At 40.3% G+C, this 26,286-nt stretch overlaps 2 protein-coding genes across 8 annotated transcripts in view; one reads left to right on the forward strand and one right to left on the reverse strand.

The window, feature by feature from the left end:
- VEPH1 (ventricular zone expressed PH domain containing 1) overlaps positions 1-26,286 on the forward strand; it is a 200,239-nt gene that overhangs the window by 39,979 nt on the left and 133,974 nt on the right. For 6 of the 7 annotated variants that reach the window (XR_011969144.1, XM_072618640.1, XM_072618639.1 and 3 more), the window contains exon 5: positions 20,614-20,780. Coding sequence is in view for 6 of the 7 variants with exons in the window: in XM_072618640.1 (XP_072474741.1) it covers positions 20,614-20,780 (167 nt within the window). In the remaining variant the exon portion in view is untranslated. Of the gene's footprint in view, positions 1-864; positions 7,652-20,613; positions 20,781-26,286 lie in introns of those variants that run through there. The other variant, XM_072618645.1, reaches the window with a different exon arrangement.
- PTX3 (pentraxin 3) lies at positions 7,779-16,617 on the reverse strand. The gene is made up of 3 exons (XM_072618646.1): positions 16,351-16,617; positions 15,064-15,414; positions 7,779-8,948 (listed from the first exon to the last, which is right to left on the reverse strand). The coding sequence occupies exons 1-3, from the start codon at positions 16,481-16,483 to the stop codon at positions 8,335-8,337; spliced, it is 1,098 nt and encodes a 365-aa protein (XP_072474747.1). The 5' UTR covers positions 16,484-16,617; the 3' UTR covers positions 7,779-8,334.

A 26,286-nucleotide genomic window follows, 5' to 3' on the forward strand; every position in this document is an offset into this window, starting at 1 on the left:
AACAGCAACATTTTTTGATGACTAACTTTGATACTTAACTCTTCTCAAAAACACAAGGATCTAAGACAATTCCAAAACACTCATGGAAAATGCCATCCACATTCAGAGAAAGAACTATGGAGTCTGAACACAACTCAAAACATACTATTTTCTCCCTCTCTCTTTTTTTTTGTTTCTTCCTTCTAGTGGTTTTTCCCTTTGGTTCTAATTTTTCTTTACAACATGACTAATATAGAAATATGCCTAATATGGTTGTACATGCATAGTCTATATCAGATTGCATGCTGTCTTGAGAAGGGAGGAACAGAAGACAAGGGAGAAAATTTAGAACTCAAAATTATATAGAAGTGAATGTGGAAAACCAAAAATAAATAAATATTTTTTTAAAAGAACTATTGCAAGATCTCCAATGGGACAACATGTGCAAGGCTGAGGAAGTGTAGGATCCAATAGATAAAGTCAGGAGGGAGAGGTCCTGCGCTTGATATTGGCTCTGACACTTATTTTCTGTGTAACCTGAGGCAAGACCCTCCTCCTTTCTTGGCCTCAAGGAGACCAGTAAACTCAGTGACCCAGGACTCCCAGCACTAAGTACCTTAAAGGGCTATTTAAATGGCACTTCTTTAATATTAACATTCCCCAGTTCAAATGGGAAATCAAGCTTCTTGATATAATTCAGGCAGTGTGGTCCAGCGGAAAGAAGGCTTGCCAGAGAGCCGACTCAGGGTGGCATCACAGGACCTGAATTAAAATCTCTGCTCTGCCACCTTTGGGCAAACCACTTCCCATTTCTATGCCATGTATTACATGTTCTTCATATTGTAATTACCTGTCTGTCTTCCTTCGTTGTTCAATCTGTTCCAGGTGTGTCTGACTCTTTGTGGTTCCTTTTGGGATTTTCTTGGTAAAGATCCTGGAGGGGTTTGCCATTTCCTTCTCCAGCCCATATTAGACATGAAGAAACCGAGCAGGTAGGGTTAAGTGACTTGTCCAGGGTCACACAGCTCAGAAGCCAGAAGATGAGTCTTCCTGACTCCAGACCTGGTGCTCTATCCGCTGTGCCACCTAGCTTCCCTCTGCCTTCCTTACCTATCTATTGGACTCTAAACTCTATGAGGAAATAAATCGGACTTTTCTCACCTTTCTGTTTCCCCTGGCCTCTAGTACACTGCTCAGCAAACAAAAAAAAAAACTTAATAAATTTTTATTTAATTAAATATCATAGAAACACATGCTAATAGTTGCCTTTGATTTCTCTCTAACTAAAACTGAACTCTTTGAGGCCAATAACTATGCCGTCTACTTCTTTTGAATTCCCCATAGTGTCCAGTACAATATGAGGGCACAGAGTAGGTGTTCCCTTAATAGATTCTGACTGAATGAGTGAAGTAAATCCAGTTCAATTTAAGAAGCTTTTTTTTTTTTTTAATACTGACTGGTCACATGGAGAGGGCAAAGAATGATACCTAAGTACTCCATTAGTATCTCTTCAATGTCAGGAAAAAGCAAACAAGGCCCTCTTCATGAGCTAATAGGAGAACACGAGAATCAACAGACTAGGTAGGGAAGATTGGGAGGCAACGTGAATCATTAGAAGAAACATTCTAAATTTATGAGTTCAGAGATACATTGGAGTATTGAATATTTGAGTACTATATGCCAGGGATTGGGCTCATAAAGACAAAAATATGGTAGCCTCTGTCTTCAAAGAATGTACTTCCACCTGGAAATAACAAAAGTGAAAAAAATAACCCATTAGAAGGCATTTTTAGACATGCAGACTCTGAGGAGTTTTTCTGATCTGTTATAGAGAGGCAAAATAAGTCATTCTACTATTTCCCACATGTGCTATGACTTTCAAGGCAACATGGTATAGTGGATAGAGAGATGGCCTTAGAATCAAGAAGACGGCTCAAAGTCTCACTTGTGCCACAGATGAGCTGTGGGACTCCAGGTAAATAACCTCTCAGCGTCCCCAGCAATTCTCTTGAAATCGAAGTGACAGAAGTTTGCTGATGATGCTGATTGACTAAATGACCACAGCTGAAAAGGGAATCACCTCACTGGGAGTTCCTCATACCAATAACTCACTGGACTCCCCACAAAAAGTAGTTTAGATTTAGTCATTGCTAACTTGATGTTTTCTAGAAGTATCAGGCCCTTTGGAAATTGTATTGATGCTACAATCAGTTTTTAATGGTCCTAAACTGTTCCACAAACTTGAGCAGCCCCGCCCCCCCAACAAGATAGTGATTGAGATATTCATTAGCAAAGAGAAAGATTTCTGAATAAGAGCTGCCCTAAATTTTTGTTATTCTAACATCTTGACTGATATGTAATATATTAGTAGTAGCAGTATTAAGATATAATATTAATTGTATATTAATATAACTTATTGAGATATAATAAAATGACTGTCATATGTGGCAATGAAGAGCCCATAACCCCCAAAGTGCTGGGAGACACATGATATAAAGTATCTCCAAATAGAATTCAAGGCATAGCTGGTTGATGTATAGGGAATGCTTGAGTAAATTATATTTGGGGTCTTGAAACAAAAATACATGGCATTGCTGGTACCTCAAGAATAGCTCTATGATGTCCTCCTTCAGGTGCCAAGGGGAAAAATGACCCCTCTAAAGCTCTAAAATCCAAAGTCCTTTGTGACTTATCAGCAGTCACAGTGAAGTGTACATACCCAGTCTTATGTGATAAATTGGGCTTCCTTCTTTTGCTACATAAGACAACCTTCAAACCACTGGGGGACTCTCACCAGTTTTGGTATTGGGAAAGATTCCTCTAGTAAATTCTGGGGACAACCATTAATTCATTGTCTGAAGAAGAAGTAAAATCTAAAAGGAAAACGACCAATAAGCAATGCCTTGAGTGCTTTGCTCTGTGTTGCCCTGCTAATCTTTTATCAGCTATAATCATTAGGATAAAAAAGAACTATGTGATTTATAGTTTGAACATAATCCCAGTAAAAAAAAAAACCAACCTGTGTGTAACCAAACTATGATGTAGTCTCAGGGAAATTCCTGTGTTAGATAACCTTAGAAGTGTAACTAAATCATTATAAAGTGTGTTATCTTAAGTACGTGACTACAATAATCATACCTATATATTAACCTTTATATTAGAAAGATAAGGTAAGCAAGTTCTGCAAAGGGCTGATTGAGATATCAAAGGGCTAGAAAGTACAAAGCTAGGGCGTAGTGACTTGCAAAATGCAACCTTGCATGAATTAGCTTCTAGAGGACTTCATTGTATAATACATGAATCAAGAGACCTATAAATAATTGTGAATTCTGTACCTCAGCGTCTCAAACCATACTGGGTGGGCTGTAGACCTCATCTTTGTTTCTCTTAATAAAGGTTTGTGTCTTTGCCTATAGAGGCTTTCCATTTTTTTTTTTTTGCAAAGCTTAATTCATCTTAGAGAAAAGGTGCTGCTAAAGACAGGAACAGTAAGTAAATAATTTCAGCACTTAAAATATGCAGACAAAGGTGAAATTAGAGAATGCACAGTGGAAGATTGGGAAAGCAATAATTAGGAGACAGAGGATCTGGGTTCAAATCCCAGTTTACCCCTGACTACCATTATAACCTTGGCCAAAGTTGCTCAGTCTCCCTGGGTCTCAGTCACCTCATCTGGAAAATTAGGATGCTGTATTAGATGGCATCTGGGGTCCCTTCCCATTCTATATCTATGATCCTTTATTATTATTCAAATGTAGAAACATAGAAAATGGATGAAAACTTCATCCTGACATCCAGAAGTCAGTTTTGAGACAGCTACGTACCGTGGAGAACAAGTAGCTTCTGGACCCTGCACAGATGTGCACCATCTTCATTCTACCAGCAGATGTTGCTAGAAAGTAGAACAAGGAGCTGGGAGCTTTGGAGAGAATCTCCACATGCCCCTGAAAGCTGCTAAAAGGTATAACTCTGTATTCTTGGGGCATTCCTTATTTAAGCTACGGAACTGATGGAACAGATCTTTTCATCCACATTAGATAGGCTGTTAGATACACTTTATTCGTGATAGGCTTTTGCTCTGTATCTTTGTTTTTGTCAATGAAAGGAAATTGCTTTACTGCACAAAAGTGAGCTGGAGGAGGAAATGACAAACCACTGCAGAATCTCTACCAAGAAAATCCCAAATGGAGTCACAGAGTCAGACACAACTGAAATGATTCAGCCACAAAGAGCTGTAATGGGAAATCTCTATTATAACACTGCACGTGGTTGACAACAGCCTGAGACATTGTGTTCACTGCATTCTGAGTGAATGAAGGCATAAGGATGTTTTGTTACTCAACCAAACCCTTAACTCCTAGAGGTAAAAGAGAAAGATGAAAACATTTAGTCATCAAACAGTCATTTTTCAAGTAACACTTAATAATAATTGAGTGGAAATAAGCTATACTTATGCTTTTAATTTCAAAACCCACTACTACAATCAAGTTCCTCAGGAAAGCAGCATAGTTTAGTGAGGAAAAAACTGTCATATTCCATGAAACTATTTAGCCTTAAACAATGATGAAGGGGACAGTGTCAGATAGATGTGGGAAGACTTATGTGAACTGATTGAGAAAGAAGTGGAACCAAGAGAACACTTTGTACGATGACAGCAACATTGTAAAGATGAAGCAACTTTGAAAAGTGTGAGAACTTTCATCAGTATGGTGACCAGCCAGGATCTGAAAGGGCTGATGATGAAACATGCTACTTAACTCCTTAATGGTTAAGTGAGGGACTCAGGATAGAGAATGAATCATACATTCTGGACATGGCCAATGTGGGATTATTTTTCTTTATGCTTGATTATGCATATTTCTTTTAAGGGTTTTGTTTTTCTCTTCTTTTCTCATTTGTTGGGAGTAAGAGAAAATAGATGATTATTGTTGAAAATATATTTATTTTCTAAAATAATATCCTTGGAATTTAAAGGCCAAGATTCAAATCTCTGTTCTAATACTTATTAGTTTAATCAATTAATCTCTCTGACATCAATTTCTTCATCTGTAATATGAGGCAAATTATACTTTAACTACTCCCTTGATAGATTTTTTTTTCTTACAACAGATCTATAATTTCATAAGTGTGGAGAGTTTCCTCTTCTTAATCAGCTCAATTCCTTCTTTCTAACTTAGAAACTTAGAGAGTGGCCTGGGGCACTGCGAGGTTAAAGGACTTATCCAGGGTCACACAGCCAGTATGTGACAAAGTGAACTCAGGTCTTCCTCATTTCAAGGTTAGTTCTCTATTCACCATGCCACTCACTTTAATGTTAAATAAGATATTTTAAAATCTGTCTAAGTATAAACATGCATATAAATATGACTTAAGTATAATTCCATTTCCTAATAAATCTGAATTATCATTTCTTTCATGTGACTTAAAACATAGCGGCTCCACACATTCAATTATTCCATGATATCTAGGCTGTGTAACATAATGCATAGGAAATCTTGGTGTTGGTAAGACGTATCCCATCTCTGACCTTTTCCAGCCAGGTGATCCTGAACAAGTCTTTTATCCTCTTTGCACCCAAGGCAACTCCCTAGATGGTTTGTAATATGCTCTGCAATTGGTGAGGGCAGTTCCCACATCAGACATTCTCTACATAGATTCTTCATCTAGGTGGCATAGTGGATAGAGCATCAAGTGTACTATTAGGAAGACCTAAGTTCAAATCCAGCCTTAGACACTACTTGTGTGACGTGGCCAAGTCATTAAAAAGTCTTTGTTTGCCTCAGTTTCCTCAACTGAAAATGAGGATATGAACAGCACATACTCACAGGGTTGTGAAAATAAAATATGGTATTTGCAAAGCCTACAATGAGAAAGGCATAGTGTCCAGGATGGGAAGGGTGTTAGTGCCTTCATAATTTCACAGTCACAGTCAAGAATCAGAATTCAGGAAACTAAATTTGGAGAAGACATAAAGGAATAGGATAAATTGCCTTCAAGTACTTGAAGGGCTATGAGCTCTGGATTTATTTTGTTTGGTCCCAGGGGGCAGAGATAGAAACGTTGTGCAGAAATTGTGTTTGAAGATTTGGTTTGATGAGAGGAAAAACTCTTAATTAGAGTTGTCCATATAGAGAGCCGCCGTCTTTAGGAGGTTGCGGGGTCCCGCTCTCTAGAGGTCTTCAGTCCTAGGCTCTTTGTAATGATTTAGTAAAGGGAAATTTTGTTCAGAAATAGGTTGGACTAGTTGGCTTCTGAGCTTTTATTAGTCCCTTGTGCAGGTGAAGAGAATGTTATAGAGCTCAGACCCTGGAGGAACCTCTGCACTGAAATCTTGCTCGATGATTGACAAGTCTAGGAAAGTCCTAGCCATGCTTCACTTCACTCCTGTGTTCACCTCTATTTCCTCTACAGCCTCAATCAACCCACAAGCATTTATTAAGCACCTACAATATGTCAGACACTCTGCTAGGCAATGGGATACGATAAAATAAATAGCTCCTACTCAAAAGTAACTTGCATTCTAATAAGGGAGACAAAGTACCTGACTGCCGCTTTCCTTACCTCCATTTTTTCAACTCTCTGCTTTTGTAACCATGAACAGTGATCAGATGACCCAGAGTCATGGTTCCTGGATGGGATGTGCCAGCCTACTTCTATATGCCCCCACTTGCCATCCTTGTAACTTTCTGAACCAAAGTGCCCCTCCCAAGCCACATCTCCCACATTTCCTTTGTAATGTAAGCTCCCCCTTTTGCTTTGATGTAAGCTCCTCACGTAAAAGGACTGGCTTTATTTTTGTATTTATTTCTCACAATGCTCAGTATAGTAAGTACTCACTAATGCTTTTTCATTCATTTTTTCATTCACCTACTTTAGTGATTAAAATTATTATAACTACTTTTTCAGTCTCCTAGATCCCTCTAACAATAACTCTAACTCATTACCTATACATTTTTTGACACTTTGCCCTGGTAATCGTTGTAAGAAGAAATGTAGTTAAGACTATGTTATGCAATCTAGCAAGACTTATAGAATTGTAGGATTTAGATCTGGAGAGTGCTTTAGAGATGATCTAGTCCAGAGGTTTCAAACACGTGGCCAAGAGGCAACAGGCTCACAACACTCCTGAGTACAGCCAGAATCAGATTAAAATGTAATTGGGTAACTAACAAAATCAATTAAAATGTGGTAAAATACAGATAATGTTAATTGGTGGATTTCTAAGTCAATATGCATCCCATGGGATCCTTCTATACAGTTTAGTGGCCCCTGCTTTTTATTGGAGATTGACCACACTGATGTTGTCCACTCCTACAAGTTACTGATTAAGAAAAGGTGGCATGTTCAAGATGGTGACATACATAGATCAATCATAGATTTATAACTGGAAAGTATCTTAGAAATAATCTAGGCAAATCCTTTTCATTTACAGAAGGAACAGGTACAGAGAAGCAAAGAGACATGTTCAGTTTCAGACAATGAGTAAGTGGCAGAGTCAGAGCTCAGTCCTTGTTTTCTGACTCCAATTAGCCCCTTCTTCCACTCTGGCCTCTTGTTTCTTGCCTAATAGACAATTGGATTTTATTTTTTTTGTTTTTAGACAATTGGAGTTTAAAGCAAGTATATTATATCCCTTGAAAATTAGCAAATGTGAATATTTAAATTGTATCTTAAGATCTAAAATTTCTTTACTTTTGTTGAAAGACAAAAGTGTGAATTGGTTTCCATAACTAGTCTCAAATTTCACATTAGAAATGACAAGTTAGTTGAATAAAATACTTTTCTGAAAATTTACAATAGAAATTTACAAAAAATAGCTTTAATAAAGTTATTACAAAATCAATTTACAATATAACTTATACAACCATCTCTCCAAAATACAACACGGGATTATAACAAGTAAACTACATTTGCTTCTGTTAAGTCACATTATAATATAAATAATACTTCATCATCATATTTTTATGAGTATATATACCAATAATGATGACTAATAAACAGCACATGTCATTTTTGTGACTCTTTCAATAAAAAATTCCTATCTGGCCAAAATAAAGCCACCCAAAGGAAAACAGAGAACACAGTTTTGCTTTGTTTCATTTTTCTGTTGAACAAATTATTATGTTTGAGTGTACAGTATTCAATTTGAAAGCACCAAGTAAACACACACACACACACAAACACACACACATTTCTCCATCTTCTTATTCCTTATTTTGCCAAGATAATAGCTCATTCAAGGATGAACTTCAGAACCCCTCCCCCTCAGCTTTCCCCTTCATTGGTCTCAAGTTTCCATCATGCACTGAGGTTGAATGTACTCTTCTTTGGCTTCCAACTGGAATATTTCAAAACTTAGGAAACATACTGAGCTCCTCCATGTGGCTGAATCTCTGTAACTCCCCACCCAACAACATTGCCTCTGATGTGACAGGAGTTATCTTCTCTTGTTTGTCGGATCTCATCACTGCTGAGAACTCGGTCCCAGATGTTAAAGGCAGTGAGCCTTCCAGAGAAAGCCAATGTTTCATCAAAGCCCCCACCCACGCAGCAACCATTCTTTTCTTGGCCAATTTGCAAAATCCCACCCTCTGGGATAATGTGACCTGTGGCCATTCCAGAGCCAGTGGCTGCCAGTTCTCCATTAACCCAAAGGGATGTGACCCCTTCCTCTGAGTTCCATGTGCCACACAGAGAGGTCCATGTTCCTAGGGGAACCACAGAGTTGGCAACAAGCTTGTTCTGGTCCCCACCCACCAAGAGCACAGTGGACCAAGAGTTGAGGTAGAGCTGGATTTCATATGGATTCCTCTTTGTGCCATAGGAGAACAACACAGTTTTATTTAACACGTCAGTTGCCCTGATCCAGATGCAGGCACTGAAGGAGTGAAGTTTCATTTCAGTCACTGGATGAACACTGCCAAAAATCTTCTTGGAACGCATTGGGAATAAAAGTGCTGTTTCACAACCTGTAATAGAAATAGAGGCAAAAGCAGACACATGAGCATCAACTGAAATCCATTCATTATGTATCCTGGAAGCGGAGGCGGAGCAACAGAGACTTTTTAATGATCACATAGGAAGAAATTGTGCAAAGGTTTGGGTGATGTCCCTTCTCTGCTCAAGAGCCTTTGATTTTATCACCTAGGATAAAACCCTCTATCTAACATTTAAAGTCATTCATAATCCGTCTCTAGTGAACATTTCTAGCTTTATTTCATATTACTCTTTCTCTCTCACATTATAGTTTCCAAGCAAATTGGTGTGTTTGCTGTTCTGAACTCAGCATCCCATCTTTCTCTATAACTCATACAGGGTAGTTCCCTTGACCAAAATACCCTTCCACCTCACTCCTGGGATTCCTTTGAGGCTCAGCTCATGCATCACTTTCTATAAGAAACCCTTCCCCCACCCTTCCTAATTGTTAGTGTTTTCTTCTCCTCAGATGACTGTGTATCTGTTTATCTCTGTAGTTGAACATGAGTCTCTGAAATACTTCGATTGCCCACTCACATAGCTACCACCCTGACATAGGCCCTCATTGTCTTTCACTTGGAGAGCTGCATTTGCTTTCAAATTGGGCCCTTTGCCCATCATATCTCTTCCCCCTGCCTAATCTATCCTCCACTCATCTGTAAAAATGATTTTCTTCACTCCCCAAATTCAAACTTCAATGACTCCCTATTACCTCCAGGCACATATAAAATGCTCTGTATGACATTTAATGCCCTTCACAACCTGATCCCTTCCTACCTCTCCAGTCTTCTTCTACTTTCTTCCCCTCCATCTATTCTCTGATCTAGCAATGCTGTCCTTCTTACTGTGCCTTGATCACACTCCATTTCTAGATTCCGTGCTTTTTCAGTGATTGTCCCCTAGGCCTGGATTGCTCTTCCTCCTCGCCTCTGCCTTCTGTCTTCCCTGGCTCAAGTTCCATCTTCTTTAGGAGGTCTTTCCTGGTCAGCTCCACTACAGCTTTCCCTCTAAGATTACCTTCCAGTACCTCTGATTATAACTCTTATGTACCAAGGTGTTTACAATCCTGCTACTTCAGCTAGAAGATGAGCTATTCTGGGGCAGAAAAGAATAAATTTGCCTTTCTTTATAACACCAGCACTTAGCACAGTATGGCACATAGGAGATGCTTCACTAATACTTGTTGACTTGAATTAACCTAAGATTCAAATTACTCCCCATGCATTTAAAGTATTCAATCTGTGCGCAATTTTCTAGGAGGACCTATACCAGGTAAAGTGTTATGTTCTTCCTAATGGCTCTCCCACTGGGAGAACAAAGTAGCCTAGAAAGTGATCCTAGAGAAGATTCTAGTATGATAGGATGAGAGCTGAAAGGGCTCATAGAGGTCAGGTCATTGGCCCCTTTGAATTGATAAATCAGAATCAGAGGCAGAGTGAGGAGAGTTGACTTGGCCTTGGCCACTGAAGTAGTAAGAATCAGAGCCAGAATTTGAACCCAGTCTTTCTGCCTCCAAAGTCAGCACTCTTTGAACTGTACCATGCTTAATCAAGCAAATACAGGAGCAGGCATGGTGCAAAGGAACAAGGACATTCAGTCATTGCCTTCTATTCTCTCTAGAGCCCACAGTATAAGACAGTCTGGACCAGTTACTCCAGGATAAGGGAGCTCAATTAAATCGGTCCTAAGTTTCTGAGATTTCTCTCAATCCAATTTTGATGAGACACTGTTGCTTTTTGAAAATTCCCTTGATCATGACATCTTCCCCAAAGGATCACACTGAATTCAGTTCACTGAAGATCCAGGAACTAAAAGGTCCTCCAAACAACTTATGAGTATTTGACATTTGCTCTCCTCCCTGCTATTCAAAGAATCTCAATGAGTAAGAGTTAAGTGGTGTGATGGGAATTGGAGTCAGAAAGATCTGAATTCAAACCCTAACTGAGACATTTACTAAATTGTGACCCTAGCAAGTCACTTTAATCCTCCTAGTCTCAGTTTCCTCATGTGTTAAATGAGGATAATAATATCACCTGCTTCAGAGAGTTATGAGGATAAAATAAGGTTATCTACATAAAATGTTTGGCAAATCTTAAAGTACCGCAGAAATGCTAGCTGCTACTGGTGGTGGTGATGTTGGGAGAGATTTCAGGAGAAATCTAGTTCATCTAAACCATGCTAAACCAACAGTCCTCCCTACTCACATCTAATCACTCATCTGCCAGCCTTTGCTTACCTGCAAGGGGAGCCCATTATGTTTAATGCAGCTCAGTCCACTTTGGGATGACTAATTAAGAGGATGGGTGGCTCCCCGCCCCCTTACATGAAGTCGACATCAATGCCACTGTGAAACTCTTACCCATTCTAGCAATTTTTTAAATCTTTTAAAATGCAAGGGAATTCTTATTAAATAGTTAATTAATAATTTTTCTGGTTCTTTCATCCAAAACCAGAGCAAATGAAAACTTTCAGAACACTAGTATGATTTAGGAAGTCCAGTAAGAGCTGGGCTGGCAGTGGACCAAGATGTAAGAAATCAAAACCAGTTGCTAAAAATATTATTGTGAGTAGTGAGGAGATCCTAAAGAAACACTAAGCATGACACAGATGCTCTTTTGAAAGTGTAATCAAATTTGGCTTCATTTTTCTGACTGCTTATTTATTTTTAAGAACAGGAATGTGTGATTTTAGGCCATGATTTCCAATACTTATGGAATCACAGGACTCAGAGAAGGAAGAGATCCCAGACATCATATGGTTATATCTCCTCAAATGAGGTAACTGAGGCCTAGAGAGATTAAGAGCTTTTTATTCAAAGCCACACAGCTAGTTAGTGACAATGCCTTCACTGGAAACCAGATCTCCTTACTGTCAGCCAAGTGCCCTCTTCCCTCTCCATGTATCAAAGTGAAAAGTTTTAAAAGCTGATAGTTCTCCAGATAGTCTAGTATTACCCAACACACTTTGTCTTTCAACCTATAATGTACTAGTCAGAAATGGTATTTTAGTAAGATAGCAAAAATGACCATCTATCTTCTTACCCACCTGCATTTAATTTCATACTGCTAGAAGGAGCGTGATGTATTGACCAGAATTCTGACCTTGGCATTGGGAAGACCAAAGTTCAAATGCCACCTATTAACACTAGCTGTGTAACCATAGGCAAGTCACCAAACCTCTCTGAGTCTCAGTTTCCCTATCTGTAAAATGGGATAATACCTCTAGTACCTACCCACAGAGTTTGGGGATGCTCAAATGGGATAATATATGTAAAACACTTTACAAACTCTAAAACCCTAGAAATATCTCAGTGAAGTTTTAATCTGTTTAAGCTTATTGACTAAGTTTTATCCCTATTAATAACAGTAACTATTATCATTAATTTGCCATTGCTTTCCCCTGTGGTACTAGTAAACATTTCTCATGACGTGACTCGAGCCAATACTTTGCCATTATAGGTTGTCTTTGTGATATATTAGCAAACAAGACTGAAGAAATATTGGAGTAAATCTTCAAGGTGTATTGGAGAATCATCCTTTCATGTGACAATTTTATTTTTAAAATAAAATATCAAAAGTTGCTTGCATTTTCCCCCCTTTGATGGTCTAACCATTGATAGGGAAGGATTTCATTGAGTAACAGGGGTGGCCATGGGAATCTATCAGACTGGGACAACTCCCAGAGAATCAGGCAGATGGGGGAGGGGGAAGAGGGGCTTCTCCTGATTTCCTGTTAAAACAGGAAAAACCAGGATCATATATTTAAAGCTAACCCAACCCCTTTATTTTATAAGTAAGTAAACTGAGGTTGACAGAGATTATGTGATTTGCTCAAAGTGAAAAAGGTGATCAGTAGAATGTTAAACTCCTTGAGGACAGAGACTGCGTTATTTCTTTGTATCTCCTGTTATCAGTGCAGAGCCTGACACTGACATTTGGTGCTTACCAAATGCTTCTTGAACTGAAGCTAGTGGGACAGGATTTGAACACAGATCCTCTGACTGCTTGTCTTTCCCCTATTTTTGATGGTCTGTTTGGACTTTTGGAGTGTGGGGCACTATTGTATATTTGATACTTAAAGCCGCAGGGAAAGAACTGTAGAAGTTAAATTTCCCTTAAAACCCTCTGTTATAAAGATACAAGAATTCCCTTAAGCAGCTACTGACCTGCAAGTACTGATTATTAAATTTTCAGTGTAGGCATTACTTCTCAGAAACTGCCAAATGACTACAGGTCAGGACTTGATTTACAATTTTGTTGATTGTCTAGACTTAAGAAAGTGATGGAGAAAAACATCAATAATGGTGATTCAACATAAAAGTGTGTAGTGTATGTACATTCCCCCCACCCCAGATCTGGTTGTTAAACATCTACTAGCATACCCCTAGTTTTATCTTGTTCACCAGATCATGGAAGTATGACATATTGTGACCCACACAAAGTAAGCTTCTGCCCACCAAGTCAAAACAATTCCCACTTGTTTCCTTTTCTAAAAATTGATTTTGATGGGGAGGCGGAGAGGAGAGGACTAAGCTTCTGGTTTCCGTTATCCTGAATGATTTGGTGAGCTCTCAAAGTCTGTGACTACACTCAGTTTTCTGGAGCGCTAAATAAGTTTATGACAGGTTTTGTCCAATTTGATATTCTCTTACTTAGATGGTCTCTCTAATACTTTCAGAAAACAAAAGTAAAAAAAAAAAGACTGAAACACAAATGTACCTTTCCCTAAAGAGATATTTTCAACTAGCAGTCTGTCCCTGGTAGTTGCCCCAAAACCCATCTTACAAAGGTATCTCTCCCTGATCCTCAGAGAGCTCCCCACTCCATCAAGGTCATTTGACTATGGCATTAGAGAGGCAGTGGAAGAGGATTCCTCTGGTCCCTCAGAAGATCAGTTTATACTTTAAGGCATAAGATTTGCTAGGTTACTATTATCAATCAGAACTGTCCTTAAAGACAAGCAGCCAAGCTGGAAAAAAGTCCACAGACCTAAAGATATACTTTACCTCAATCTATCTCTCTCTCTGGAGAATAGAAACTAAATTTAAAATGAAAATAAACTAGATGGTGCAGTGAGTGGATAGAGCACTGGACTTGGAGTCAGGAAGACCTGAGTTCAAATTTGACTTCAGATACTTACTAGCTGTGTGGCTCTGGAAAAGTCATTTAACCTTGTTTGCCTCAGTTTCCTCATCTGTAAAATGAGCTAGAGAAGGAAATGACAAACCACTCCTGTATCTTTGCCAAGAAAACCCCAAATTGGGCCATGAAGAGTCAGACATGACTGAAACAACAACAACAAAGACCCTGTCCTCAGGCACAGGCCAATTTGCCAGGGAGGGAAGGGAAGCTGAGAAGACTTTTTTTAAAATGAGCCAATAGAGTTTAAACTGATGGCCTAATTCCAGGGTGGAATAGTTTATGTGTATTTTAAGGTGAAATCTGCTACCATTTGAGTTGTGTGTGTGGTGTGTGTGGTGTGTGTGTGTGTGTGTGTGTGAGTGTTTCAATTCTGGAGAACAAACTCGTTTCAGAACTATTTGATACGGATACAAGGCTGGATTTGGAGTTGGATGACCTGAGTTCAAATCTCATACCTGCCATTTAATATCTCTATCCCCTTGGACAAGTCATGTAGATTCTCTGGGTGCCAGTATCTGTAAATCCCATATCCCTAAAAGGGGCAACTCAATGATCCCTAAATTCCCTGTTAGTAGACTCTATTTAGATCTATGATCTTATGATGGAGAATAACTCAGTGATAGTACATGTAGATTCATTATCTCATTTGACCCTCACAACCCCTAGGACGATGGATGAACCTGAGTTCTCTCATCCATAAGATAAAGGGGTTGGATGCAGTAGGTGACGCTCGAGGTCTCTTCCAGCCTTAAATCTATGCTCTGGAGATTCCATCAAAGGCACTAAAGAAGGATTTCTTCAAGAAAAACAGGCTGGGCTCAAAGACCATGAGAAAATTAAAGGCTGTTTGGATCCTAGAGTCTCTCTGCCTATGAGACTTACCCAACCCCCAATGGGAAGCTCAGCCGATTGGGTGGTGGGCAGCCAGACAAGGGGAGGTGGGGCGGGGCAGAAGGCTCTCTCTTACCTGCAGGCAGTGAGCGCTGTGCAGCCCACCTGCGCAGGGCTCGCAGCTCCTCCAACACGGGCAGCAGACTATTCGTGTCGGGCGCCCTCTGCCAGGCACTCTCCAGCTTGGCAAGCCGGTGTGTCAGGCCACGGCTGGCCAGTGACAGCTCTTCCAAGGTCCTGGCTAGCCAGACAGGTTCCTGGGCTGAGGCGTACATGCGGGACACATCTGAGCGCAGCTCACGCAGTTCAGCAGTCAATACATCCTCGGCTGCCTGCAGCAGTCTGTTCTCCCGCATCTGAGAGTTCTCCAGCATGACGAAGAGCCGGTCCCACGCCATGCGCTCCTGGCTACAGTCACACGAAAAGCCTGTAAGAAGCAGAAGAAACTGGTGTCAGGGACCCACCTGCACGCCCACAGGGTCACAGAGTTGGGCAAGGGCCCACACCACCTATCTCCTCCCTAGTCGGCTCTGCTTGACCCAAAGTCCGCTGCCCTTGCCCTCCAGAGAGGTCTGGGTAAAGTCTAGTAAGGTGTCTCTAAAAGTCCCACCTTCCACATCCTTTCTAGAGACATTCAGAAAAGTAGTGCATATAAGGCCTGAGGGTGCATACCGGCCCACGTAGGATCACCCTGGTGGTCAAGAAATCTTTTTTATCCGTTACTGCTTACTTATTTATGTAGCAAACCACTTTTTTTTGTGGGGGAGGGGGGCGAGAAGGCTGTTAGACAGACCTATGATTTATACTATGAGGAATGGGAACCCCCAATATGGAAACCCCTTTCACAATTGGGGTTCCACAAAGTTTCTGTCTTACCTGTTAGTTACCTGGGTAAAGCAGATGGTACTTATCCAGGATCAGACCACTAGTGTGTGTCAGAGGGCAGAATTTGAGCCCTATTCTTAGGGCCATAGGACCATACTTGGTTTGACAGGTTCTTTAGGGGCCACCTGGTACAATCTCATCATTTTACACACGGAAACTGATACCCAAGAAAATTAAATGGCTTGCCCACAGTTGCCCAGATAAATGTCGCAATTCGAACAATCTTCCTGACCGTAAGCCCACCTCTCCTTGCCCTGAGTGCTTCGGGTTGCCTCTCAGACCACTTCAGTTCCCTTCCTTCCTTTCTTCTACATATATTAAATTACTTTTAAAAGTTCCCTCTGCTCTAAAGAACTCCCTCTTTTCAAAGGAAACCTTGAAATAGCTTACCCTTGCTCCAATACTGACTATCCCCTACGCACACAGAGCAGGCTTGGAACAGTTAAGGGTAGCAGAGAAACAGTTAACAGGCACTTACTGTCGTCAGTGGGATGTATTCCATTCTCTATTTCGTTATCCAAATTCACATACATGAGATTATAGTCATCGCTGTCCTCAGCCGACAAGGCAGAACAGAAAGCACAAAACAGAAGTACTCGGAGATGTTGCATTTCTCCGGGAGAAGACAGCGATTGTACTTTTTCGGATTTCTGCAAAAGTCTGCTGGGAGGGAGCTGGCCTGGAGCAGAGCAGAGAATGAGAGCAGGAGGCTAGGAAACCTCTTAATAAAGGTCCGGGGCTGCCGAAAGTGAATGAATGAGCAATGCTGGTGGCACCGGGGGGGCTGGGGGCTGAAATGAGAATGCCTCTGGTTATTGGAGGAAGAGGAGGAAAAGGAGGGGGCTGATGGGCTAGGGGAGGCGGGGAAGTTAGGCAATACTAAACCCCCAAGGTTTGCTCTGTGGTCAGGTTAATTGAGGGAGGGAAAAAAAGGGGGACGCTGAGAGCTGGGGTAAAACGGATCTTACGAGACTTGTCCCTGGAGAATTAGATGTTGCAATGTGAATTTGTACATTCTGATGTACAAGAAAGCTGCTTGTGTGGTAGGAAGAAAATGCATCAGAGCTGGGAGGAAAGGCAGGAAAGAGAGATAAGATCCTTAGGGGAGGGGGGCTTATGGGAATATTTTTTCCACAATCCTTTTCGTCCCCAGACTTTTTTTTTTTTTTTTTTTTTGTTCTTTTTACTCTGCATTCCCTGTACCCTCGGTTTTACATGCCTTCGTTGCCCGGAGTCATAGATGAATTCCAGTATAAAAAAGAAGATGCAATCCGGTGGCTAAAAATGCCCAATGGATTAGGAACCTATCTTTTCGTTCCAGTTAGAGTTCGGTCATTCTTCCCACTGCCTTTATTTGAGCACTATTGTAAAGTTTTACACAAAACCTTGGGAGTTTCATAAACCCAGTAAGGGGGGAATGGGGAGGGTGAGGAGGAGGGATACCCTGGAAGAGGGCAGTATACAAATCTTAGAGACGCTTGTTTTCTTCCCCCAGTAGTAAATCTCTGCGAATACATAGCTCCAAGGAAGCCAGCTTACCCTCCTGGGCTTGGAGAGAGGATCGTATTTCAAGAGGGAATTTAGATTGTGACTATCTGTGATTTCTGTGCTGGTGTGTTTAGGAGCGTGTAGCTCAAACGGAATCACACTTTTATTGTTTCATTTTGGGGTCTATCTTCAGTTGAAAAGTGAACAAGTTTCCTCCCCCCCACCATATACACTTTAAATTTGTAACATTAAGTAAAAGTCTTATTAGAATTACATGCCAGCTTTATGCCTTAAATTTTAGCTCCCTTAAAATTGGCATTTTGAGCAGGCAACTAGGGTGTCCCTTAACTGACCCAGAGGGACCCTTTATTGTAGCTTTTAATATTCTTGATCTTTATCTCTGGAAGAGATCATGGAATTTACACCAACTGTTAATTCTCTCTGGATTGGTGACTAATCACCAGAATATACTGTTGCCTGGTGCTCATCAGGGGGCCATTTACCTATTCAAGACCTCTTGACAGTTTCTCTAAGGTTTTGGGATCAAGCTGCGTATTTGAGCCTCCTGGATCATCTCTCCTGCTGACCAAGCCATGGTGTGCTCTAGCATTCCTCCTGGCCCTTCTGTCTTACTGTAGTGTGCAGGTGTCTAATTTGAGCCTAATGGAGACTCCTAGGGAAGTGAGTGTGTGTGTGTTGGAAGGAAGGATGCAGAGTTGAAAACCAGATTTTATCTGGAGATAGTGATGGCCACATATCTATTCAAACCTTACCAAATCCATGCTCCAGGTGAACAATTTGATGCATCTCCCTAGAACTCCAGGCTGCTTGAGTAAGAAACTAGACTTCATGAAGCTCAATTTCATGAGCTCTGCCTTCAGAACCTGGGGCCAGAAATTCAAAAGAAGGACAGATTCAAGAGCTGTGACTACTAGTAGGCTAGAATGATTCTTAGCCAGTCTACCCAGGGAAGACGTAAGACATAAAGAGAATGACCTGGCAGAGAATCTGGCTCTCTATCTCACCCATTAGCCTGTGAGTTCCTTGATATCAGAGACTGTCTTCGACCTTTCTCGGTATCCGTAGTACTTAAGGTATGTTAGTTGATTTGACTTGACTTAGTTCAAATAGAAAGAGTTTTACTTACTGAAGACAGTCATTGATGTTAGAGAATATGGTTTTGAACTTCACCTGGGAGAGCTTGGACTCTGTTCATAAAGATTTCTGTGGGGATGGAATGCTTGAGAACTACAAGAATGTGATGTCCCGGGGCTTCCAGGGTACAAACTAAAGATGATCTCCCATTGAGAGTGAGACAAAACACCCTGAATACTGAAGACAGAAACCTCAAGAGGGACCTGTGCAAATGAGGAGGCTAGGCTTGAAGTCATGGAATAATTTCCACAGTGAAACATTTGTATGGGAGAATCACTCCAAGAAAGATTCACAAGGGATGGTCCAGGATGGTTGGGAAACATGATGGCAAATTCCATGGATAGCACAATGATCCAATTATTAAATGAGTTAAAACAAGTCATGATCACCCACAAGAAAACCCACAGTAAGATCAGCTTCAGTGCCATCCCTGAAGACTTTCCTGACCACTCCACTCACTTGTTAATGCTTTCTCATCTTCCCAACTTACTTTGTCTTATCTATGTACCTATTCTGTTCCACCATTACTACCACCACCACCATCCCATTCTCTGTCCCTATACACTATGTATACTTCTTGAGATCCAGGGACTAACCCCATGCCATAGCCCAGTGCCTTGAACGTAGTACTTCTTAATGTTCATTGTTGTTGATCTGCTGAAGTGAAATTCGTTCTGCAAAGACAATAATAATGATATTCCCTTGTCTCCCAAGTGACTTCAAAATTCTTAAGTATAAAGTTCTTCAGTTCCCTGTGCCTAGTGAATACCCAAAACAATGAAATTTAATGGTGCCAGGTCCAAAGACCTGTATTAGCCCTCTGCCACTGAGAGGCAGTGAAAAAGATCTGTGGCTTTTGGAATAAGATTTTGGTCCAAATCCTGACTCTGCTTCAAATGTCTGTGTGACTTTAGACAAGTTGCTCAACCTCTCTGGGGCTCAGTTTCCTTTTCTGTAAAATGGGGGGGGGGCTGGTTCTAGTTATATCTAAAGTCTCTTCAAGCTCTGACATCCCATGGCTCTGGGTGGTATAAGTAAAAAGTAGTGACACTAATTTCCATTTTGTGGAATGTCTCCTTGCTTTCAAGTCCTACCTCATACGTTGCTGCCCCTGAAAGGCGTCATCAAGGATTTTTGGTTTCCTCTAAAGTCAAACTTTTATCATTCAGAGTTTTAGAGCTTTCTGTGTTTTACCAATGTTTTCTTTGCTCAGTTCTTAAAATATTCTGCATAAATATGTGTGCCCAAACACACAAATGCATGTACATTTACATGCAGTCCCTACTCTTTGGGTTCTTGTGTATATTTCTCTTATACATAAATCTCCATTTTAAAGGAAATATAAGTATAATACTCCCGGTTCAAGGCATCTATGGAAACCAGTTGCTTTGAAGCTTGTAAGTACTTGCCAGTATTCGAAGAGAAGGGCTGATCTCTGCAGTGATAAACAGATTCTCCCATGTGTTCTTGGTATGAATACCTGAACCTTATATAAAATTTCTTCCCGGTGCTTGCTTTATGGAAAATCATGAGTGACAAGCCATATCTCAGCAGCCCTTAAAATGGAGGTTGGAACCATCTTTGTTCCTCCTTTATTGCGAATAGTAAAGCATTATTTCCAGATGTCTATTGTCTTTCTCTGTGAAGAACGTAATACATTCTATTATTTTCTTTTCTTTGTTTTCATTTCCTCTCATATTTATGATAAAGCTTGGTTTTCAGTTAAAGGCTGTCTAAGACTCTTATCATTCATCCTCTGTCTATACTAATTTCTTCTCAAGGTTGGGGCTCTTCTGCTTGCCCCACATTACTTCACTTAGTATAAACCATCATTAGGTAATAATGTTTCTCATTATCAGATTCCCCACTCATGGAATAAGCTCTGATAGTAGCAGTGCCAGTGATCTGTGGGAATCAGGGTCACTCTTTGTTATTACTTGGCTCAGTAAAGGAATGGGTGATTGGTCCCTATGATTTGATATGTGACTAAGTATCCTAGATGCTTGTTAGTTCAACCCCAACATGATTAATGCCTCTCATGAGCTGAGAGAGTTGTGGAGCCCAAGTGAATGAACTGACTTTATTATCCTTTAAACAGGCAACTCCATGCTGCTGCGTGTCTTGCCTTCTGTGTATGAAAAGCAGCCCCAGCCAATTAACAGCCACGTGATGGAGTTGGTGACCCTGATGTGTGACCTAGAGACAACAGAACAACACCATCTTCTCAGGCTGTTGCAGATAGTGGCAAGGAGGAAACGACCCACGGTAAAGGCATATTTTTATATGAATATAAATAATAAAAAATAACAGATCCTTCATATAGGACTTTGACACTGGCAAAGTACGTTATATATATATTATCTCAGTTGAGCTTCCTAACAAAGCTGTGAGGTAGGTACTGCAGATATCGTCATCCTGTTTTATGGATGAGGAAACTGAGTCTTGAGGGGGTGACATGACAGGGTTGGCAAGTGTCAGAGATGGGAACTGAGCACGGGATTTTCTGACTCGAAGTCCAGAACACTATTCACTATACCATACGGACTCTCAAGGATGGGTACATTTACATGAATGCCTAGGTATGTGCCTAGGCTACCCTGCATGCATGGATATTTCACCTAAACATACCTATCTTGAAATTAAATTAATCAGGCACTGAACATTTGTTAAGTATCTACTAGGCAGTCACTGCACTAGATGCTAGGTCTAGAAAGATGAAACTGAAGTTGTCTCTGCCATCGAGAAGCTGACATTGCATTAGGAGATATGTTTTATATACATATATATACACACCCACACGTATATATATGTATATATGTGTGCATATTATATGTATATATTAATTAGAAAAATCAAATACACTCATCTCTTCTTCCTAGAGCCATGAAAATGGGAACTTCATAATCAGAGGCTGGGATCAGTAATTGGAGAGAATGAGTGACCTGCAAATCTTCGGTCATTCTGTATGGTTCTCTCTAAAGGTCAATGGCAGCACTTGAGACAGCCCCCAGAAGCTATGGTTTCCCACATAGGTCAGAGGAGTAGTGAGAAAGTCCCCACACAAATGTCCTGAGTCATGGAAAGGTCTATTGGTACTACTAGTAGTGACTTTTGTCCTTTGACCTAAGATATATGACTTCTTTCCATTATGGTTCATGAAAAAACAAATGCTTGGCCACCATTTAATTGTTTCTCTATTGAATTTAGAGATGGCAGTGAGAGATACATCCAGGCAAGCCCCCGAAGCTTGCCTGGATGTATCTGTGGCTCAGTGACTGTCATCAGCTTGTCTCTGGCTACCACTGAGCTAATTCAATCTGCTGCCTGGTGCTGGTCCCCTATTTGTTGCCATAAGCGTATGCCAGTTCATGCTTAATGTTCTTGAAGCGATTCCTTGCCATACTTCATGTGTGATTGCCCTCCAGCATCTATACAATGCAATGGATTGGACCCAGTCCAGCTGTGGCCAATTACTGAGTGTATGGAACCCGGTTGCCCAGCTGCTGAGTGATTTCTATGCCTCTACCTTCTTTTATATATTTACTGCTTCTCTGATTATTAAGTTAATGATAGGAGAGGTTAGGACAATAAATAGAAGTAAAATTCATATCTGTCCTTTTGGTTGATTACGTATAAAGATAGTTAAAGGCTTTACTGAAAGAGGAAGTTGAAACAAATGCCCAAATGGCACTTTTTTAAAGTGCCAAAGAACCGCAAACCAAACAGATACCCATTGACCAGGGAATGACTAAATGAACTAGGCAGAGATGAAGAATCAAAGTGAGTGAACCTGGAGAGGGCTATTATTTCTTTCTGATTTTAAAACCAATTCTCCCCATGATCATTCTATATTAACTTCCCATTTCTGTTCTCTCCCTCTCTCCCCAATGAGCAGAAGGCTTTCCCCATCATTAAGCTTCCATACTCTCTTGCCTAGCATCTCCTTTCAGTCAGTCATGTGCAAAACTGAAATGACTTTCCAGAGTTAGCAGATCTCCTTGTAGTAGGTTTTCAGCATTCAAAGTCACTGACTTGGACTCAAATATTCAAATGGACCTGTGGCCATATTTCCTTCAATCTGCCATCTTATACTACACTTGTCTACATCCTCCCATCACTTCAACATACAGGATCCTCCCTTTCAACATCATGAGGGCACCAGTGGGACACATAGGTTGTTCCCTGGTAATTCCTCACTCATCCTATGACCCATCAATCTTCCTTTATGCCCAGATTTTTTTCTATTCTATATCCACACCTAGTTCTCCTTTGTAATTTCTTGTTTGCAATGTATTACAATCTACTTATATCCTTCATCATCTGTTGATTGATCCCTGAGTAGAATTCATTTTCAGTTCTTTGGAGACTAAAGTGATCTCTGAAGTGAAATCATGTACCAGCTTACCTACACATGAATCTAAGCTATATTCTTAGCTTCAATTTCACCCTAGCCTGACTGGTTCAGTAACAGAACCAAATAACTCATGTGAGTGTGAATACCGCATAATTACTCCCTCCCCAGGGTTCATGTTCTTAACTCCATGGCATCAAAAAATGATTCAAAGATACACAGAAGAAAGGAAAGGATGGTATTTTCCTCTAGTAGGTAGATAGCCACAGGAAGCATTCTGTTTATAATATGAAAATAAATTTCTTGGACATCACTACAACAAGGAACACCACCATGGTACAGTAGAAAGTGATGACCCAAGAATCAGAATTTCTGGAGTCAGATCCTGGTTCAGCCATTTATCTTTGTATGACCTTGAGCCAGTCACTTAAATTCTCCAGAATTTCTAAGAAAAGGGGCAAATGGTCTAGAAGAGAGAACAACTGAGATTCTTTCCAAATCAGAATCTGTGACCTACATCTAAATAGGAGGCAATCGTAGAGAGTAGAAAGAAAGAAACATTGGTTTCAGAAGATCAGGTCTCTAATCATGATTGTATTAACTTACCACCATGGGAATGGTACTCAACCTCAGAGGATCAGGGACTAGAGATAGCATGAACCTTAGAGGCCATCAAATCTAGGCCCTTCATTTTATAGATGAGAAAACTGAGGCACAGTGAGGGTAAGTGACTTGTCCACACAACTGGTAAGGATCTGAGATATGATTTGAACCCACTTCCCGTCCATTATACCATGTTGTCTTCTAGACTTTTGTTTAAAAAGGGGAAGTATAAACTGAAGTACAAAGCAAAAGGTTTCCTATTATATTATTGATCACCTTGGAGAAAATGAATATTCTATTGTCAACCATAGTAATCGAAATGATTATTTCAGTTCTTATTTTGAAAGGGATTTATTGTCAACATACTTCATTCATATCTGGTCCTCACAAAAACCATGAGAAGTTAGGAGGGTAGGAATGATTTTACAGATGAGAAAACTGATGCTCACATGTGTTAAATGACTTGCCCAAGACCACTTGGCTAATAGGTGGTAGACTGAGGACTCACACACCAATCTTCTGACTTGATGTCCAGTGAGACACACCATAAGATGGTTTTTCATTGTCGTTACCATTTGCTTATGTTAGTCAATGGTCTTCTCCCTGCCCTTACCCCAGATTTAACTCTCCTACCATATGTTTGTCTATACTCTCCTAATGGAATATAAACTCCCTGAGGACAAGGACTATTCCATTTTTGTCTTTGTATCACCATTGCCTAGCACAGTGCCTGACACATAGCAGTTGTATAATAAATGCTTTTTAATTGTTTGATTGATTACATTAGATTAATTGATTTGTGTAACTTTGACAAAACTCACACTTTGCTTGGGATCAATGCATTTATTTAAACAAGAAAGAGGGGCCCTCAAAGATCTGGAGGCACATGACAGAGGGCAGCTTGTGTTTACATGAATTGAGGGTGAAGAATAAAGCCAATAAAATGGAATATTCTGGAATAAGGCAGGAAATGTGCAAGCAGTTTCCCTTTTGACAACCTTAGGTTAAGTCTGTTCACTTGACCTAAGCAGCTGGCTGACACTTCCACTATATGTTGCCAGGGACTTTCTTGGCTTCGTACTAGGACATATAATCACTGCCCAACTCCAAGATGGAGTATTTTTAGTTCTGTTCATTCATATATTCCATTTACCCAAACTCAACTTTGCAAAGATCATACATACTCATACATGGATACACATTTCAAAGGTTGTTGGTATGATGGCCTTAGCTACTACGAACCTTCCTATACCTAGGCATGTCTGTGGGTGTATAATTAGTCAGTCACTATAAAGGGTGATTAGTCAAATACTAGTGTAATTAAATCATTTGCAATACCTTTGCTATTTACCTTCACTTAGGATACACTAAAGTAAGCCCCAAAGTGTAGTGAGAGACAGTGAGGTATGATAGATAGACAGCTAGGTTTGGAATGAATAAACCCTAGTTTTAAGACTTGTTTTGACAGATGTGTGACTTGGAGCAAGACACTTAACCTGTAAGAGCCCTGGCTTAAGCAACTGTCTCGGAATACAAATCACTGAGAAGTGGCTCATCTACATTGGGAGAAAGAATTCTCTGCACTGGGAGTTCTCTATATTGATGAAATTATAACGGATGCTCAAACAGCCCCAAATGCAGAGTCCAACAGGATTTTATTGGAGGTATATAAAGTCTCAAGTTGCAAGGTGATTTAGTGGACTGAGCCCGAGGCAAGAGACTGCTTCTAGTCCCAGCTGCTAACTCCTATAAACTCAAATATTTCAAAACTCTTGTGGGCCTCATTTTCTTCTCTTTAAAGAGGGTGGGCAAGGATATTGAACCAGATGCCCTCTAAGATCATTCAGCACTATTACGAGAAGTCTTTCTGGAGAGTTAAAGTCAGGAATTTAGAATGAGAGCCAGAGATCATCTGGCCTAAACTCATCATTTTATAGATGAAGGAAGATGCCCAAAAAATGAAGTAAACTGATAAATTCATACTGGTAATAAGTATACAGAAACAGGGTTATATTAGATATAGATATTACATAAGCATGGGCAGTTAGATCATGCTGTGCATAGATCACTAGGCCTGGAGTCAGGAATACTCATGTCCAAGAGTTCAAATCTAGTCTCAGAAACTTACTAGCTGTGTGACCCTGAGCAAGTCATTTTACCCTATTTGCCTCAGTTTCCTTATCTATAAAATGAGTTGGAGAAGGAAATCTGCCAAGAAAAAACCCCAAATGAGGTTATGAAGAGTTGCACATGATTGAAATGATTGAACAATAACACTACACGTACACACACACACACACACACACACACACACACATATATATACACATAGGCATACATGTATACACACACGTTACATATACATAATCACAAATTGAATTGACTTATACAACATGATATGCATATCATACAACATACTTGTGGGTGTACATATACGTATGCATAGACATGGACATAGACATGGACATAGACATAGATATGAGTGTCAGAACTTTGCAGATTTCAACCCAGGTTTTTCAACTCCAAACAGAGCAATATTACTGTTGTATTCTCCTGTGTCCCTAGCCTGTCCCAAGGATGATGGGTGATTCTGCCATCCGTCGTTATGCTCTGTATCAGGAGGTGTTCCCACTTCTTGACTTGCTTAACTTAGAGGGAAGTAGGCAAAAGGACTGTGACTTTGGTAATCAAGTGGCTTGACATGGACAAAATGAGTCAAATTTGATTCAGCATTTTCTGTCCTATGAATTGCATGGTTTGTCCTCAGTTTATTCATCTGGACAAATGAGGGGGGAAGCTGGATTAGATTGCTACTGA

The sequence above is a fragment of the Notamacropus eugenii genome, chromosome 6 (assembly GCF_028372415.1).
Source record: "Notamacropus eugenii isolate mMacEug1 chromosome 6, mMacEug1.pri_v2, whole genome shotgun sequence".
NCBI lineage: Eukaryota > Metazoa > Chordata > Mammalia > Diprotodontia > Macropodidae > Notamacropus > Notamacropus eugenii.

Bases quoted from the DNA above. Each gene is read 5' to 3' on its own strand.
- PTX3 (XM_072618646.1), bottom strand. From the start codon at position 16,483: ATGCAACATCTCCGAGTACTTCTGTTTTGTGCTTTCTGTTCTGCCTTG. The intron at 15,415-16,350 runs GTAAGTGCCTGT...TGCTTCTTACAG, and splicing joins AATACATCCCACTGACGACA to GCTTTTCGTGTGACTGTAGC. The intron at 8,949-15,063 runs GTAAGAGAGAGC...TTTCTATTACAG, and splicing joins ACAGCGCTCACTGCCTGCAG to GTTGTGAAACAGCACTTTTA.